Source organism: Tamandua tetradactyla, chromosome 7 (genome assembly GCF_023851605.1).
Source record: "Tamandua tetradactyla isolate mTamTet1 chromosome 7, mTamTet1.pri, whole genome shotgun sequence".
NCBI lineage: Eukaryota > Metazoa > Chordata > Mammalia > Pilosa > Myrmecophagidae > Tamandua > Tamandua tetradactyla.
The window spans coordinates 6,406,730-6,420,034 of NC_135333.1; the positions used below are offsets into that span (position 1 = coordinate 6,406,730).

Below are 13,305 nucleotides of genomic sequence, written 5' to 3' on the forward strand. Positions count from 1 at the left end.
CATAAAGTTATCAAAAACACTCACCCAGAGCCCTGTCTTGTATAAGCCCTGTCTTGTATAATTAGCAGACTCTTATGGTAATTTTTTTTTCACATTCTAACCTTATGTTTAATGTTTCCACAGGTCAACTTGCACCATAGTTTCCCCTTATGACTGAGTTGCCTTTGATTTTGATTGCAATAGCAGTTAATAATATAATCATTCTGGAGTGTAGTCCAGACAGCTGCATTATTTCCTGTTAATGGTCAATTTAATCCATCAGAGGTGGGGAATGACCACAGAAAACTGTACTTAGTCAAATTAGGCTTGAGTCTAATGGTGATATTGAATATCTCTCTTGCCAACTCACCCCATAGACTGTCTGTGCCATCCTGATTATTGAAAACAGAGTCATTAGTGCCTCCAAGTCTAATGAGAGTAGAAAATCAATTGTAAAAACCCATTTGTAAGATTCTGTTTCTCATCCCACTCCTGGTACCAAGCTGGGTTCTCTAGAGAAACAGAACCAACATATATATATATAAATGTGAGATTTATATAGGTGTCTTGGGCAACTGTGGGAAGAGCCCAAAATCCACAGGGCAGGCTGTGAAACTGGCAGCTCCGATGAAGGGTCTGGATGAACTCCACAGGAGAGGCTGAAGAAGCAGTGAAAGTCTTCTTCCTTAAAAACCTTCAGTTGACTGAATTGGTGGGAGACACAACTTCAGTTGATTGCATATGTAATCAGCCACAGATGCAGTCATCTGACTAATGATTTAACTCCTCAGCCTTCCAGTGTATCAACCAGTCATGAAACATCCTTGCAGCAACAGTCAGGTCAGTGCATGCCTGACCAGACAACTGGGCATCATCACTTGGTCAAGTCGACACCAGAACCTACCCATCACAGCATCTTTGCTCACTGTGGAGGTGAGTAGGGGGAATAAAAGAACACGATTCATCATTGGAACTGAATCAGGAAACTGTTTGTATTGTCTGCTGCTGGAACACCTTTTTAAAAATGAAAACTGTCAAAAAGAGTGTGTTCAGGCCCAGAACAAGCTCATATAAAACCCAGGAGGGTGCAGCTGCAAGATCGAATAACACATCAGACTCAGAAGTGGACATGGGTTTATGGGGACTTAAGAATAGGAGAAGTTTTCTGGTGATGGACAGCCAAATATTAGCACTTTGTAAAGGCAACAGAAATGCACAAGGCAATATGTGATTTCAGAACAAAGGCATTCCATACAGTATACAGACATCAGGTCTCTAGTTTAATCATTAAACGGGCCTAAGACCTGATGCAAAATCAATGCCTTTTTTCACATCTGTAATTATGTTCTTCCCTCTCTGGGCAGATTATTTTCTTGACCTCTGTCCTTGGCTAAACAGGTTTTTATGGGCTTTTAGGAGGGGGCCTGGGCATCAGGCTGCCACAGAGTGGTTTGGAATCTGTAATATAATTACATTTTAATATCAGTTAACAAGTCCATAAGCCTTTTGTAGACTGACCTGGGAAACTAACTGCCCCTTGTCAAATTGGGGGAAATAGTCTCTGGGTTCTGTAAGTTTACAAGTTATTAAATGGCTGTGTTTTCATTGTGAATCATCCTCTTTGGCATTACATCTCTTCATTCATAAAAGATAGAGAAAGATTTCTTTCTAGCAAAAATTTCTTTTATTTTCTTTACTAACAACTTGTACAACTGTAAACTCAAGGAGACACTTGCATAAATCCAAGGGAACAGTTAATAAGCACCTTCAATGGTTTCCACAGTTTAAGAATTTACCGTTTTAAAATTTTTAGAGTGAATCTATTAAAGTGAAGAAAACAGTTAAAAGTGATACAAAGTCATGACAAACATTTTATATAAAGGGCTTGATATGGAATGATAAATACACAAAGAAACTGAAACCAATTTATGGGGTTGGGCTATGTAAAAGAATTACGTTCCCAATATTCTGTGATTCTTGGGGATTTATTTGCCTCTGAAAACAAACTCCAATATTTCAGGGAAAGACTCTTTACTGATTCAGGTTTTACTGTGCTGCCCGTGTAAGAAGAAGGTAAGGACAATAGCAGGAGGGGGTTGGGGTTAGTGGAACTGAGTATACTGGGGTTTGAAGAGAAGGGGAGGGATCCTTTCCCCAGGTAGAAAATTAGGCAAATTCTTCCATATGCTTGATTTGAATGTTCTTTGGAAAAATGTACCATTTTCCCTTTGGAGTAATTTAAAGGTGTTTTTTTTTAATTTTATCACTGTTGTTCAATTCTCTCTCCCATCCCTTCCTATTCTTGCTCTTGAACAACCCCTTTGTGATACTTTTCACTGAGTCTTCTCTACACCCATAACCCATATTGTACTGATTCAAACACCTTATTCTCATCTTTGGATCCAAAACTTCTATTATTTTAGGACTCTGAGAAGCAACTGGTAAAAAGGTAACGCTAGTCGCTCATATGGTCTGGAGATACTTTCTAACCAAGTTGGGGAAAATAAACTGCGAATGAGGCAATGATTCCGCTAATCATACCAAGGAACAAGACAACTGCTGAGCCATCCATCAGTTTGCTCCTACAGGACTGAGAACATAACATCCCCCAGCTTTGTGCCCTTAGATGACAATAAAGCTAGCAACAGTCACGGAGAGAAGAAACAAAGAAGCAAGTTCATTGATTGTAAACGGGCTCTCAGGAGTATGAGGCCAGAGGAAAGGGACTGGAGTGGATCATCACCTGGTACCAGCCCCAGCTGGGTCTCCACAAAGTGGCTGGACATTGGTGCTAGTAGTGGAGCTGTGCTACTCAGGAGACCAGGTGCTGCAATCCAGGTGCTCTGGGTGGAGAGGAGTAATTTTGCAGTCTTTGGTGTAATTTAAGGCACATAAAAGGACTCCCCTGCTTTCACTCATCTGACTCAGTGTCTTGAAATTCCGACCACTGGACATGTCTCTGACTTATGGCTTGGACTACTAAAAGACACTGAAGAAATACCAATATATTTTGAGAGGGGTTGCCCAAATACTCACATATCCGTAGGATGGGGGGATTTGATTGAAAGGCTCACTATAATGGGGGCCTTGGGCAGGACTAAGGTAATGAAGAGCTAGGGAGTAAGAAGCTGGGAGTATAAAAAGGGAAATCAGAGCTCCAAGAGAATAAGTGCAGGAGGTCTAACTCCCTCCTTCACTTACAACTTTACCTAAGGGGCCTGGCTGGTGGATTGAGGGGATAACAGGATGTTGGGTAGCTCAGAGTGAGGCTGAGCTCATAAGGCCACAGGGGAAGGGGCAACTCAAGCCTGGTGAGGTTCTGTTCACCACTGTGGTGATAAAGATGGGAAAAGGTCCCAGGATAATGTGAGAGAGCACACAATCCTCACTCAGAGGGGTATAAGCTTGTCTGAGGATTCTGGCCCAGGGGAGTTTTCAATCTTCATGTATGGGAAGAGGCTGTCCCATTACAGAAGCAGCTCAGGGTGTGCATTATGGGGGATGGTGAGGGGAAAGTTGTTCAGGCCCAGTCTGGGCTGGCCACAAGCCTGGTGGCCACTCAGCCAGAGAACAGTTTTCAGTCCGGACCTTTTCAAGTAGGGTATTGTTGTGAAATACTTGGAGAGGGAATGAGGTGCTCTTGTCTTCATTTCCGCTCGATACAGTCAACTCCTAGGGTGTTGTCAGGGCATCGGCAGGTCCTGCCCCCTGGGGTGGCCAAGCAGAGGTGGGTGCAGCCACCATTGTTCACTGAGCAGTAGTTGTGGCCTGAAAAAGGTAGAAATCAGTTCAACAGCCTGTTCTCTGACCTGACACAACAGCCATCTAAGTGTGGCCCTCTCATTAATGCCCTTTTTTAGTTTCCATGAGGCTAAGCTTGTGAGCGCTCCAAGGGAACAGCAAATGCTGTGGTAGGCACTAAGCTAAGCTATCTAATGTCCATTTCCTCATCATTAAACAAAAGAGACAAAATCACTGAATCCTGATTTGGGGGCTATGCAAATTTACCATCAAAGATATTAAACAGACCTCAGGGATGTTCTCCAGTTCGGTTTATAACCCAGAGTGGGAACTTTAAAGTTGAAACCACAAAGTACAAAAAATAAAGCACTCTCTGTTCTGGCTTTACACCTAACTGGGGGAGAGGAGAGAAGTCAAGAAAGAAAGTGGGTTAGGGGAGAAGGCTTGAGAGGCAGCAAACCCCAGACCTTTAAGCCAGGCTACTTAGATTCAGCCCCCACTCTGCCATTGTGAGCTGTGTAACTTTAGGCAAGTTGTTTACCCAATCAGTGTTTCAGTTTCCCTATTGATATAGTAGACATAACAATAGTAATAATACTATTGCCTCATAAATTTGCTCTGTGGATTAAATGGATTTATGAATTCAAAGCACTTAGGACTCTGAGTTAATACATGTGATGTACCTTAACTCAGTCAATGCTATATACATGTTTTTTATTATTACAGGTTGTTGTTATTAGGCTATAGGGGTGGCATTTTAAAATAGCAGAGACCCTAATGTTGATGTTCTTATTTGGTACCTGAAGACCCTATACTTCTAGAACCAGCCCAACAGTCAATGCTTTTCTTTACTTTGTGACTTCATTTCTTAATGTTTTCTATTTATTTATCAGGCTCCCCCACCAAATAGCAACTGTCCTTGATGGAAGGGACTCAGTTTCCCCTACCAGGTGCTCCATTCTCCTGGAGGCCATACAGGTAGCAGTCAGAGTGCAGGCGCTACACCTAAAGGTACTACCAGCCACTGAGCAGGGAAAGTACTAGTGAGTTACCTTGGGGACACTGAGAAAGGGCAGTGGTGATGCCATACAACCGGGTATGTTTGTGGGGTTGGAAGTTATCCGTCTCTTTGGAAATAGCAAGGTCTACAGCAACCACAGAATTCCTAGGAAACATCAATGGGCAGAAGTTAAAAACATCTCCAATGGCTTGAATGTTTCTCTATGGGGCAGTCTCTTTGGTAGCTTCAGGGATAAACTGAAGGACACAAATGGACATGGTGGCCTTGACTCCCAGACAGCCCTCCCTCCTCCAGGGAGTGGGTCAAACCTGCATCTCATTAGCTTTTGAAAAAAGGACAAAGAACAGATAGCTTTCCCCTCCCACTCAAATTCCAGGCTAGGAAATCAGTTTTCTATACAACATCCCAGGCCAGCTGCCTCCTTGGTTTAATGCCTCCTTCCAAAAGAATGGGCCATTAAGAAAAGGTTGTGGAAATGTTGCTGTTTACGATCATAAATGAAGTGGGTATGGAGGGAGGGTAGAGCACCAAGGCAGAGTACCTATCAGCCAAGTGACCCTGGGCCAGCTCCTGGAGGAAAGAATAGACAGGCTCGAGAAGTCCAAGTTTACAGACTTGAAACTGCCCAGCCTGGAATGTCCCTTTCCTGGTCCTCCTCTAGGAACCTCGCCCTCCCTTCTTCCTCTTTTCCCCTGTCTACTGAGGGGGACATATATTTGGAGGGTGAAAAGCCAAGCCAAGAGGCTAGATGGGGAAGGCTGCAGTCCGTCCGAGCCAGAGGGTGAGAAGGCTAGGCCCGCCCCGACCCCACACTGCTGCAGCTGACGTACGTCTTCCAATCTGTGTAATACAGATTCTTCCCATAGCTTGTAACATCGAAAGGATACTGGAGCCCTTCAAGAACCTTGCGTCTGCTGGGTTGCCCAGGGTTCAGGCATTCTGCCCGATTGGTGCCTGCATAGAGGAGAAACAAGCCGATCATTGTTCATACAAGCAATGGCTCTTTGTGTCAAAAACAAGAGTAAGGGGGCCAGGGGGAAGAGAAATAGAATGTTACAACGACAAATCCTAGAGAACACAGGGGACTTGCTATTAAAAATAAGAAAGCATCTCTTGATGCTCTCCTGCTCCTTTCATTGATCAACACCCACCTCCTTTCTGTCACCCACACCTGGATCTGATGGGCAGAGGTGAGCCAGAGCAGAGGAACCAACCACATTTCACCCATACCCAGAGCCACTGGTGGCTGGTCTCACTCCACTCTCCATGTCACCTTTCTCTTAGTAGGAAGTATGCTACCTTCCAGCTCTTGTTTACTCCCTCCTCAATGAAGGCTCTCTAGTCCCTCCCTCCCTGAATACAGAGATAATAGCTAAACTGCATAACTTGTTTGGCAACTGTACCCAGTCGCATATCAATGCCTGCTTTAGGACTGTAACTTAATGCTCATGTTTTCATTTAAACATTCATGCCTTACTCCTTGTCTTCTCCAACTAAACAAGGACCACAGTTAATGGTCTTGGTATCTCCCACTTTAACACAGTGTCTGAAGCAGAGAAGGTATTCAATCAAGACTTGACAGCTGATTGATGTTTCTTCTCTTAATTGAGTCAGCCTGCTCAGACTTCAAACCTCAAATCTGCCAAGGCAGTGGTACAAATCAGGGACTCCAAGTCCTGCCTAAGCTCTTGGGGACAAGAGGGAGCTATAGGAATGTAAGTTGTGAAATGCTTAATAGATCTCAAAATGTGCAGTGCCACTTAGAACAGAGGTTGGCAAATATTGTCTTAAAGAGCCAGATAGTAAATGTTTTACGTCCTGCAAGCCAAAAGCAAAATAGAGAATATTATGTTGGTACTTATATATATAATTATTTAAAATAGAACCACTTGAAACTACAAAAAACATTCATGGCGCCTGGGTTGTACAAAAACAGGTGGTAAGTTGGTCCTGGCCCATGGGGCATAGTTTGCCAACCTCTAACTTAGAAGATTGCAAAACTTACCCTGGGCAGCATAAAGCTTGGCGCCTAGGAAAAACAATACTTTTCAGTGCACAGATGTTAAAGCTTTCTATGAAGGGAAGGAAAAAAATGTGTCTTATACCCTTCTCTCAGTGATAGATATTCTTGATGTACAGCTTGATTAGCTCACAGTGGGTAGCAACAACCAGTTTGGGAAAACAACAACAACAACAAAGAGCCCTGCTCAAACTCCAGGAGTTAGGCCTTGGGTTTTCCATCACCTGCATCCACCCAACAGAGCTGAGATGAGTAGGCATCAAAGGTCAGCCCGTTGGGCAAGACCAGGTCATCCTTCACAAGAATCCTTCGATTCGCGCCATCCATGTAGGAAGTTTCAATTTTGGGGCTATCTCTGTTCCAGTCTGTCCAATAAAGGTTTCTGGAGGAGGAAAAGGAGGGTGGAGAGTAAGAGAAACAATAAAGGTGCATGAGAAAAAGTTGACAAAAAGCATTTTAAGAGAACCTGTGGTGAAGAGACTAGCAGATATGAAAACACAGAATGGCTGAAAAGTCGATGGAGGTGGTAAGACCTGTTTTCCTTTGCAAAAATAAGTAGATTTGGTTCCTCACTTTAATTTGGCTATTCTATTACTAACCCGTTCAGTGTCCTTAAACATCATTGACATAAACAAATACAGGGAGATTCTTTACGTGCTGCCATCACACAAGTGGGCACAAACAACTCGAGGGGTTGGGCCAAGGCCGGGAAGCATATGCAGGGTCTGTGGTCTCAAAGGGCACTGACATCAAGCAGCAGAGGGAGCGGTGTGTCAGGTGCGGAGCTGGCAGGAAGAGGGAGGTAGGAAGTGCTGCTGTGCTGATGAAATCCACAGGAGTCGGTCTCAGGGTGTTTCAAGCAGGACCTGGTCCCAGGACGGAGCCCCGGTCTATGTTCCCTGATACTCTTCTAGGGCTGACTCAGCTTGGATGTTGATCCATATTCAAGCTATATGAAAATTAACCAACTTCTGAGCCGTCAACTTACAAAGTCTCTTGGCAAAAGATTTGAAAGTGGAACACAGTTTCAAACCCACATCACCTTAGAGCACCGATAACAAGGGGCTGTAAAAGGTGTTCTGGTATTTCACAGTGAATATCTGCAAGTCACCAAATATACCCTGCATTCATTCCCTGCAGGAGAACACTGTTGGAATTAGCACCTGACATTTGAGAATAACCAAAAGGGCAGCTGGAAAAAGAATCACTGCACACACATATTTACACAAAGATACCCTCTCAAGGAATCTGTCGTGATGCCTCTGGGATTCACCAAATCAGACTCAAATAGCACCCGGCGCTGGCTGCCATCCAGCTTTGCAACTTCTATTCGGTCTAGATGAGAATCTGTCCAGAAGATGTGGCGGCCAAGATGATCGAGGGCAATGCCTTCCGGGCTTCCAAGATCTAGGACCAAACACAGAACTCCGAATTGTTGAAGCGAGGTTAGATTTTTCTGATCACCCAGTGCTATTTCACATGATTTCCAGTCCTTCCACTTGAGAAGCCAAATGGGAATGTGAGATGCTTGTTGCTTATAAGGAACACTCAAAATAACTATTCGCTCGCCAGAAATTCACTGGGCACCATGTTGGTACCAAGACTAGCACGATGGCTGGAAGCCATGGACCCTGCCTTCAAGTAGCCCCCCAGGGAGACACAATGCAGATGGAGGGTAGGTTCTACGGGAGCATGGAGGAGGGGCACTGGACCCGGTCAGGGTGACCAGGGAAGGATTCCTGGGGAGGTGACACCCTGTGAAGCTGGTTCTTTAAGGACCAACAGGGGTTTGCTGGGCAAAGACCCTGGATAAGCATGTAGTTACAAAGAGGGATTAGACATGGCTCAAAGTGAACTGCAGGTGATTTTCTTTCTATGGCTGGAGACCACGACAGTGGGGGAGTGGCTGGAGATGAAGCTATGATGTCATGTTAATAAATAAAAGCTCATCTCATGGACAAGGGAAGAGGAATTGAAACATTTTAAGATGAGGAATGGCACACATAGATTTACTTTATACATTAATGATTGAAAAGAGAATTAAGGCCATTTCAGGGAAATCTAAATCCAACAAATCATAACTTAGCTGTTATTACTTTTACAAGGAGTAGAAAGAAGGGGAGTCAGTAATTGCAAACAACATGTCCCAGCTATCTCTTCTGGGTTATAAGGAGCTTATTTTCAAGCCAGTGATTGTCACCAGGTAAGCTGACAACAGTTTAAACCTTCAGTACCCATCTAACATGATTGGAAGTTCAAGACTGCTGTGGTTTCCTGAATAGAAATAAAAACGAATTAAAATGACAATCTGGGTTTTACTAGTGTCCCTTATGGTTCTTTTCCCTCTACTGCTTGGAGAATTGAAGGTCATTAGAGTGTCTAGAGTGTAAGCAGAGACAGGAGAAGAGGCCAAGCTACGGGACCCGAGGGATCTGGGGCGTGAGGAAATCATTGTAACACTGTGTTCTTTTGTCAATATATAAGCAATTCAGACCCTTGGCTCCCTATGGGCCAGCCTTCACTGGACCCTAATGGGATCCTGGCTATGGATACTGGAAATGTCAAAGCTCCCCTAAAGTACCCCTGCCAGAGGAAGTTTATTAAGAATTAGAAACAGCTGTGGAACAAGGTCTTTATTATTCAAGTCAAAAGTAGAGATTTATAAAGTATTAAAATATTTCCCATGTCTCTAGAGGCAAGAGGGGTGGAGAGACTGGACTCCAAAGGCTCCTTCCAGCTTTCAGAATCTCTGTAGTCAAACCAGAATAAATTATCCTAGGGTCCATTTGGAATGAGTGCATCCTGTGTGAAGGATGTGGGTACCTCCCAACACACACCCATCCACCCCTATCCTCCCAACACACACCCATCCACCCCTTTCCTCCCGCAGCCCCCACAGACCTACTCCTCACACACGGAGGCACGTACAACCACAACTCCCACACCATACTCACATGCACACTTACACACACACACAAACACACAGAAAAGAGATGGAAAGGTGGTTCCGATGAGAATATCTTAAAGACACCAAAAGGAACCCTGGAGGGGACTCCATGTCACGTTTGGTTAAAACCAAAGCTGGTCCTGATTTCAAGCCCAAGGGCAACCAAGTTCCCTGCTCTCCAACCAGAAAAAGACTTCTCCATGGGGCAGAGTTTCAAAGGAGAGGCATGGCAAATCTCATCCTTTCTGTGCAGTCAGAGGAAGCGATGTAGAATGGCACAGCAATATATTCTATACTGCTTAAGCCCAAACAAAACAAATTATTGGACTTACTAAAAATATTTTCTTGGGAGCTTTGACTCAAGGAAAGAAAAAGAAACCCACGATTCAGACTAAGAAATGAGGAAGAAAAGAAAAAGAAAAGATACTACTCCCCCTTTTCCTCACTACTGAAGCACTTGTATCATGGTGAGAATTTAAGTGGAAGTTTCTTTCTTTCTCTCTTTTAATTTTCCAGGTGATCTTTCTTCTATAAAAATCACACTTAGGCTTAATTCTTTGTTTTTGCAGCAAGTAGGCTTTTGCTGGGAATGTTTCTTACTGTGCTTAAAGCTTTCTTGGATGATTATCAGTTCCAAAAGCAACAGGAAATAGCAAACGGTGACCTTCTCCCCTCTTCTGCTTGGTTTTGAAATTAAAATGTAGATAACAGCAACAGCACTTTTAACGGATAGATAAAATGCAAAATTGCACTTTTAAACTTCTGCTAATTAAACCAAAGCATCAAAACTAATACAAGTTATTTAAATAGCACACTGGTTTTCAGAAAAGGATTCAGAGTTTATATGCAAAATCAGACATAATTAATTCAACCTCAGCTGAAGGCTTCCTGGATCATCTTTTGTAAAGCCAGGAAGGAAAAAAAAAATGCCTCAAGTGCTGTTTCAAAGGCACAAAGACCCTTCCTGAATATTTACTTTTAAGGAAACATTGAACTGGACACTGGAAAAGCCACACTCAGCTCCAAGTATAAGGAAATACAAAATGAGGCTCATATGTTTTAAGGATGTATCTTTGATTTGAATATTTGCAAAGAATGCAATTTGTTTTTATACAATAAATATCATCAGTATAAAAATGTCTTTTGAGCAAAAATATTCCCAAGTCAGCTGATGTGTCACTTATTTAAGCAATACATAATGCTTGACCTTTTCAGTAAAAGATTTTTGTGGGTCTTTGGGTTTTTGTTGTAATGGTCTTTAATCTAGATAAAACATACTCATGATTGCTGAATCTAGGCATTAAAAAAATGCACATAGTCCTTGGCTTAAATTGGTATCCTTAAGTTAAGGAATTGAGGTTTAAACACTGGAGGGTGAGTGGTACCAAAGTGTCATGCATTTGATTATCAGTAACGCAACAAAATTTGAGAATGCTTGCATAGTCTGATTTACAGTACTCATCTGGCAGAGACCACTAGTGGGGGTGAAGCAGAGAAGAGGAGAAAAACTGCCAACGATGTTATAGGTCAAAATGGCAACCCCTGAATTTGAAAATTGTCTTGAGGATAGATTCGACTAATTATTTGCCACTAGGCTTGTGACCCTTCCAACCTTGTGACCCATCAGCATGTTGCCTTCGGGAAAATCCTAAGAAAGCACACTGTGCAGCCTACACTGAGAATCAATTTCAGGGTCACCAGCCAGAGGGAAATGCAAATCAAAGCTGGATGATGAGCCCGGCCTTTATTTTTCATTAAAACTGACTATGTAAGTGTTTGGGCAAACATATGGACTCTCACCCTGTTTTAATTTTATTCTTCTTAGGCTAGCAACAAATCTCAGCTAAGGTCCCAATGATGAATCTTTTGAAGGACTCTTCAGAGGAGACAGGAAAGTATGGCATCTTGAGGCAGAAGACCAGGTCCTTCTCAAACCACCATGTCCAATAAACAACTGTATGCTCCACCCCTCCACATTATTCCAGCAGCCATTTTGGCTGCCAGAAGCAAAATCAAAAAGGAAGATCGATGTCAGCTTTCCCACCTTGTCGAATGATGGTGGTTGGTTCCCCACCATGCAGACTGGCTCTCCCAATGGAAGGTTCAACAATGTCAGTCCAGTAAACCATCTTGTCCACACAGTCGAAAGCAAGTCCAATGATCACTTTATCCTGTAAGTAAACAGCAGTGGTGAAAATGGTTTACCCACAAGCATCTGAGTAACTAAGGATGTCGAGAATCTTTTCACATGCTTATGGGCATTTGAATGTCTTTTTTTAAATGCAGCGTCTTCAAGTCTTTTGCCCATTTTAATATTTTTATCATTGAGTTGTGGGAGCTCTTTATATATTTCACAAAAAATCTTATGTGTGTGTATCGAGTTTGTCGCTTGCCTTCTTAATTTTCTTAATGGTGTTTTTGAAAAACAAAAGTCTTAATTTTAATGAAATCCAATTTTTTTTTCTTTTATGGCAAATGCTTTTGCATATTGTCTAAGAAATCTTTGCCTACATGAAGATTATTAAGAAATATAAATAAAAGGCATAAAGACTAGAGAGGAAGAAATAAAACCATTTTGTTCCAAAATAGTATGATCGCTTAGGAGGAAAATCCTAAGAAATCAATTAAACTATTATAACTAATCATTGAACTTAGCAAGGTTGCAGGATACTAGGTCAATATAAAATTGTATTTCTAAATACTAACAAAAACAAAAAACAAAAAACAAAACCAACGTTTACAATAGCATAAGAAACATACAATTTTTAGAAATATTCTTTAAATGAATGTGCAAGATCTCTACACTGAATATTACAAAACACGGCGAACAGAAATGAAAGAATTCCAGTACGATTTTTTGTTTTTGTAGAAATTGGCAAGCTTATTCTAAAATATACATGGAAATGAAAAGAATCTAAAATAATCAAAATGATCTTGAAAAAGAACAAAATTAGAGGAACTGCACTCCCTGATTTCAAGACTTACTAAAAGCTACAATAATCCAGGCAATATGGCATGACCAAAGGATAGATGAACAGATCAGCAGAACACAACACAGAGCACAGAAACAGACCCTCACATATTCTGTGCTTTGCAGAAAGACTCTGAGGTAATTCAATGGGGAAATTTGTTTTTTTTCAACAAATGATGTTAGAATATCTGTAATAACATGGGGGTGGGGGAAGAACTTTAAGCCAACATTACATCATACACAAAATTTAAAAGCTGAAACTATAAAGCTTCTAAAAGATTTCAAAAGAAAAATCTCTTCACAGCCTTCTGAGCAAACTCTCCTGCCAGGCCAAGGTAGCATACAGGCATTAGAACTCTGCAAAGAACTCCAGGTGATAAAACTGGTGCTCTAATATTTATTTTCTATATTGTTATTGTTATTAAGTATCTAGGCGGCTTCTGAAAATAACAAGGAAGTTCTCTGCACCTGTAAGGCAGGCAAAATAGTTCCTGTCAGTGTAAGAAAAGTTCTAAGGTCCCATGTATAGTTAATTATTTCACTTGAGGTCATGTTCATCAGCTTCTCTGGCTTCCATCTTACTAAGGAGAGACAACCTTTCCTTCAGTAAACACACTCAGAGCCCT

The 13,305-nt window shown here is 42.1% G+C and overlaps 1 protein-coding gene and 1 long non-coding RNA gene across 2 annotated transcripts in view; one reads left to right on the plus strand and one right to left on the minus strand.

The window, feature by feature from the left end:
- The window catches only part of LOC143690788 (uncharacterized), a 40,736-nt gene extending 28,641 nt beyond the window's left edge, over positions 1–12,095 (plus strand). The window contains exons 3-4 of the long non-coding RNA XR_013179181.1: positions 771–912; positions 11,534–12,095. This is a non-coding gene — a long non-coding RNA (uncharacterized LOC143690788). The remainder of the gene's footprint in view (positions 1–770; positions 913–11,533) is intronic.
- Positions 1,641–13,305, minus strand: part of NID1 (nidogen 1) — an 82,841-nt gene continuing 71,176 nt past the window's right edge. Inside the window, exons 15-20 of the mRNA XM_077168418.1 lie at positions 11,753–11,879; positions 7,997–8,168; positions 6,986–7,143; positions 5,572–5,695; positions 4,773–4,885; positions 1,641–3,747 (exon numbers count right to left, since the gene is read on the minus strand). Of these exons, the coding sequence (XP_077024533.1) occupies positions 3,626–3,747; positions 4,773–4,885; positions 5,572–5,695; positions 6,986–7,143; positions 7,997–8,168; positions 11,753–11,879 (816 nt within the window). The 3' untranslated portion in view covers positions 1,641–3,625. The remainder of the gene's footprint in view (positions 3,748–4,772; positions 4,886–5,571; positions 5,696–6,985; positions 7,144–7,996; positions 8,169–11,752; positions 11,880–13,305) is intronic.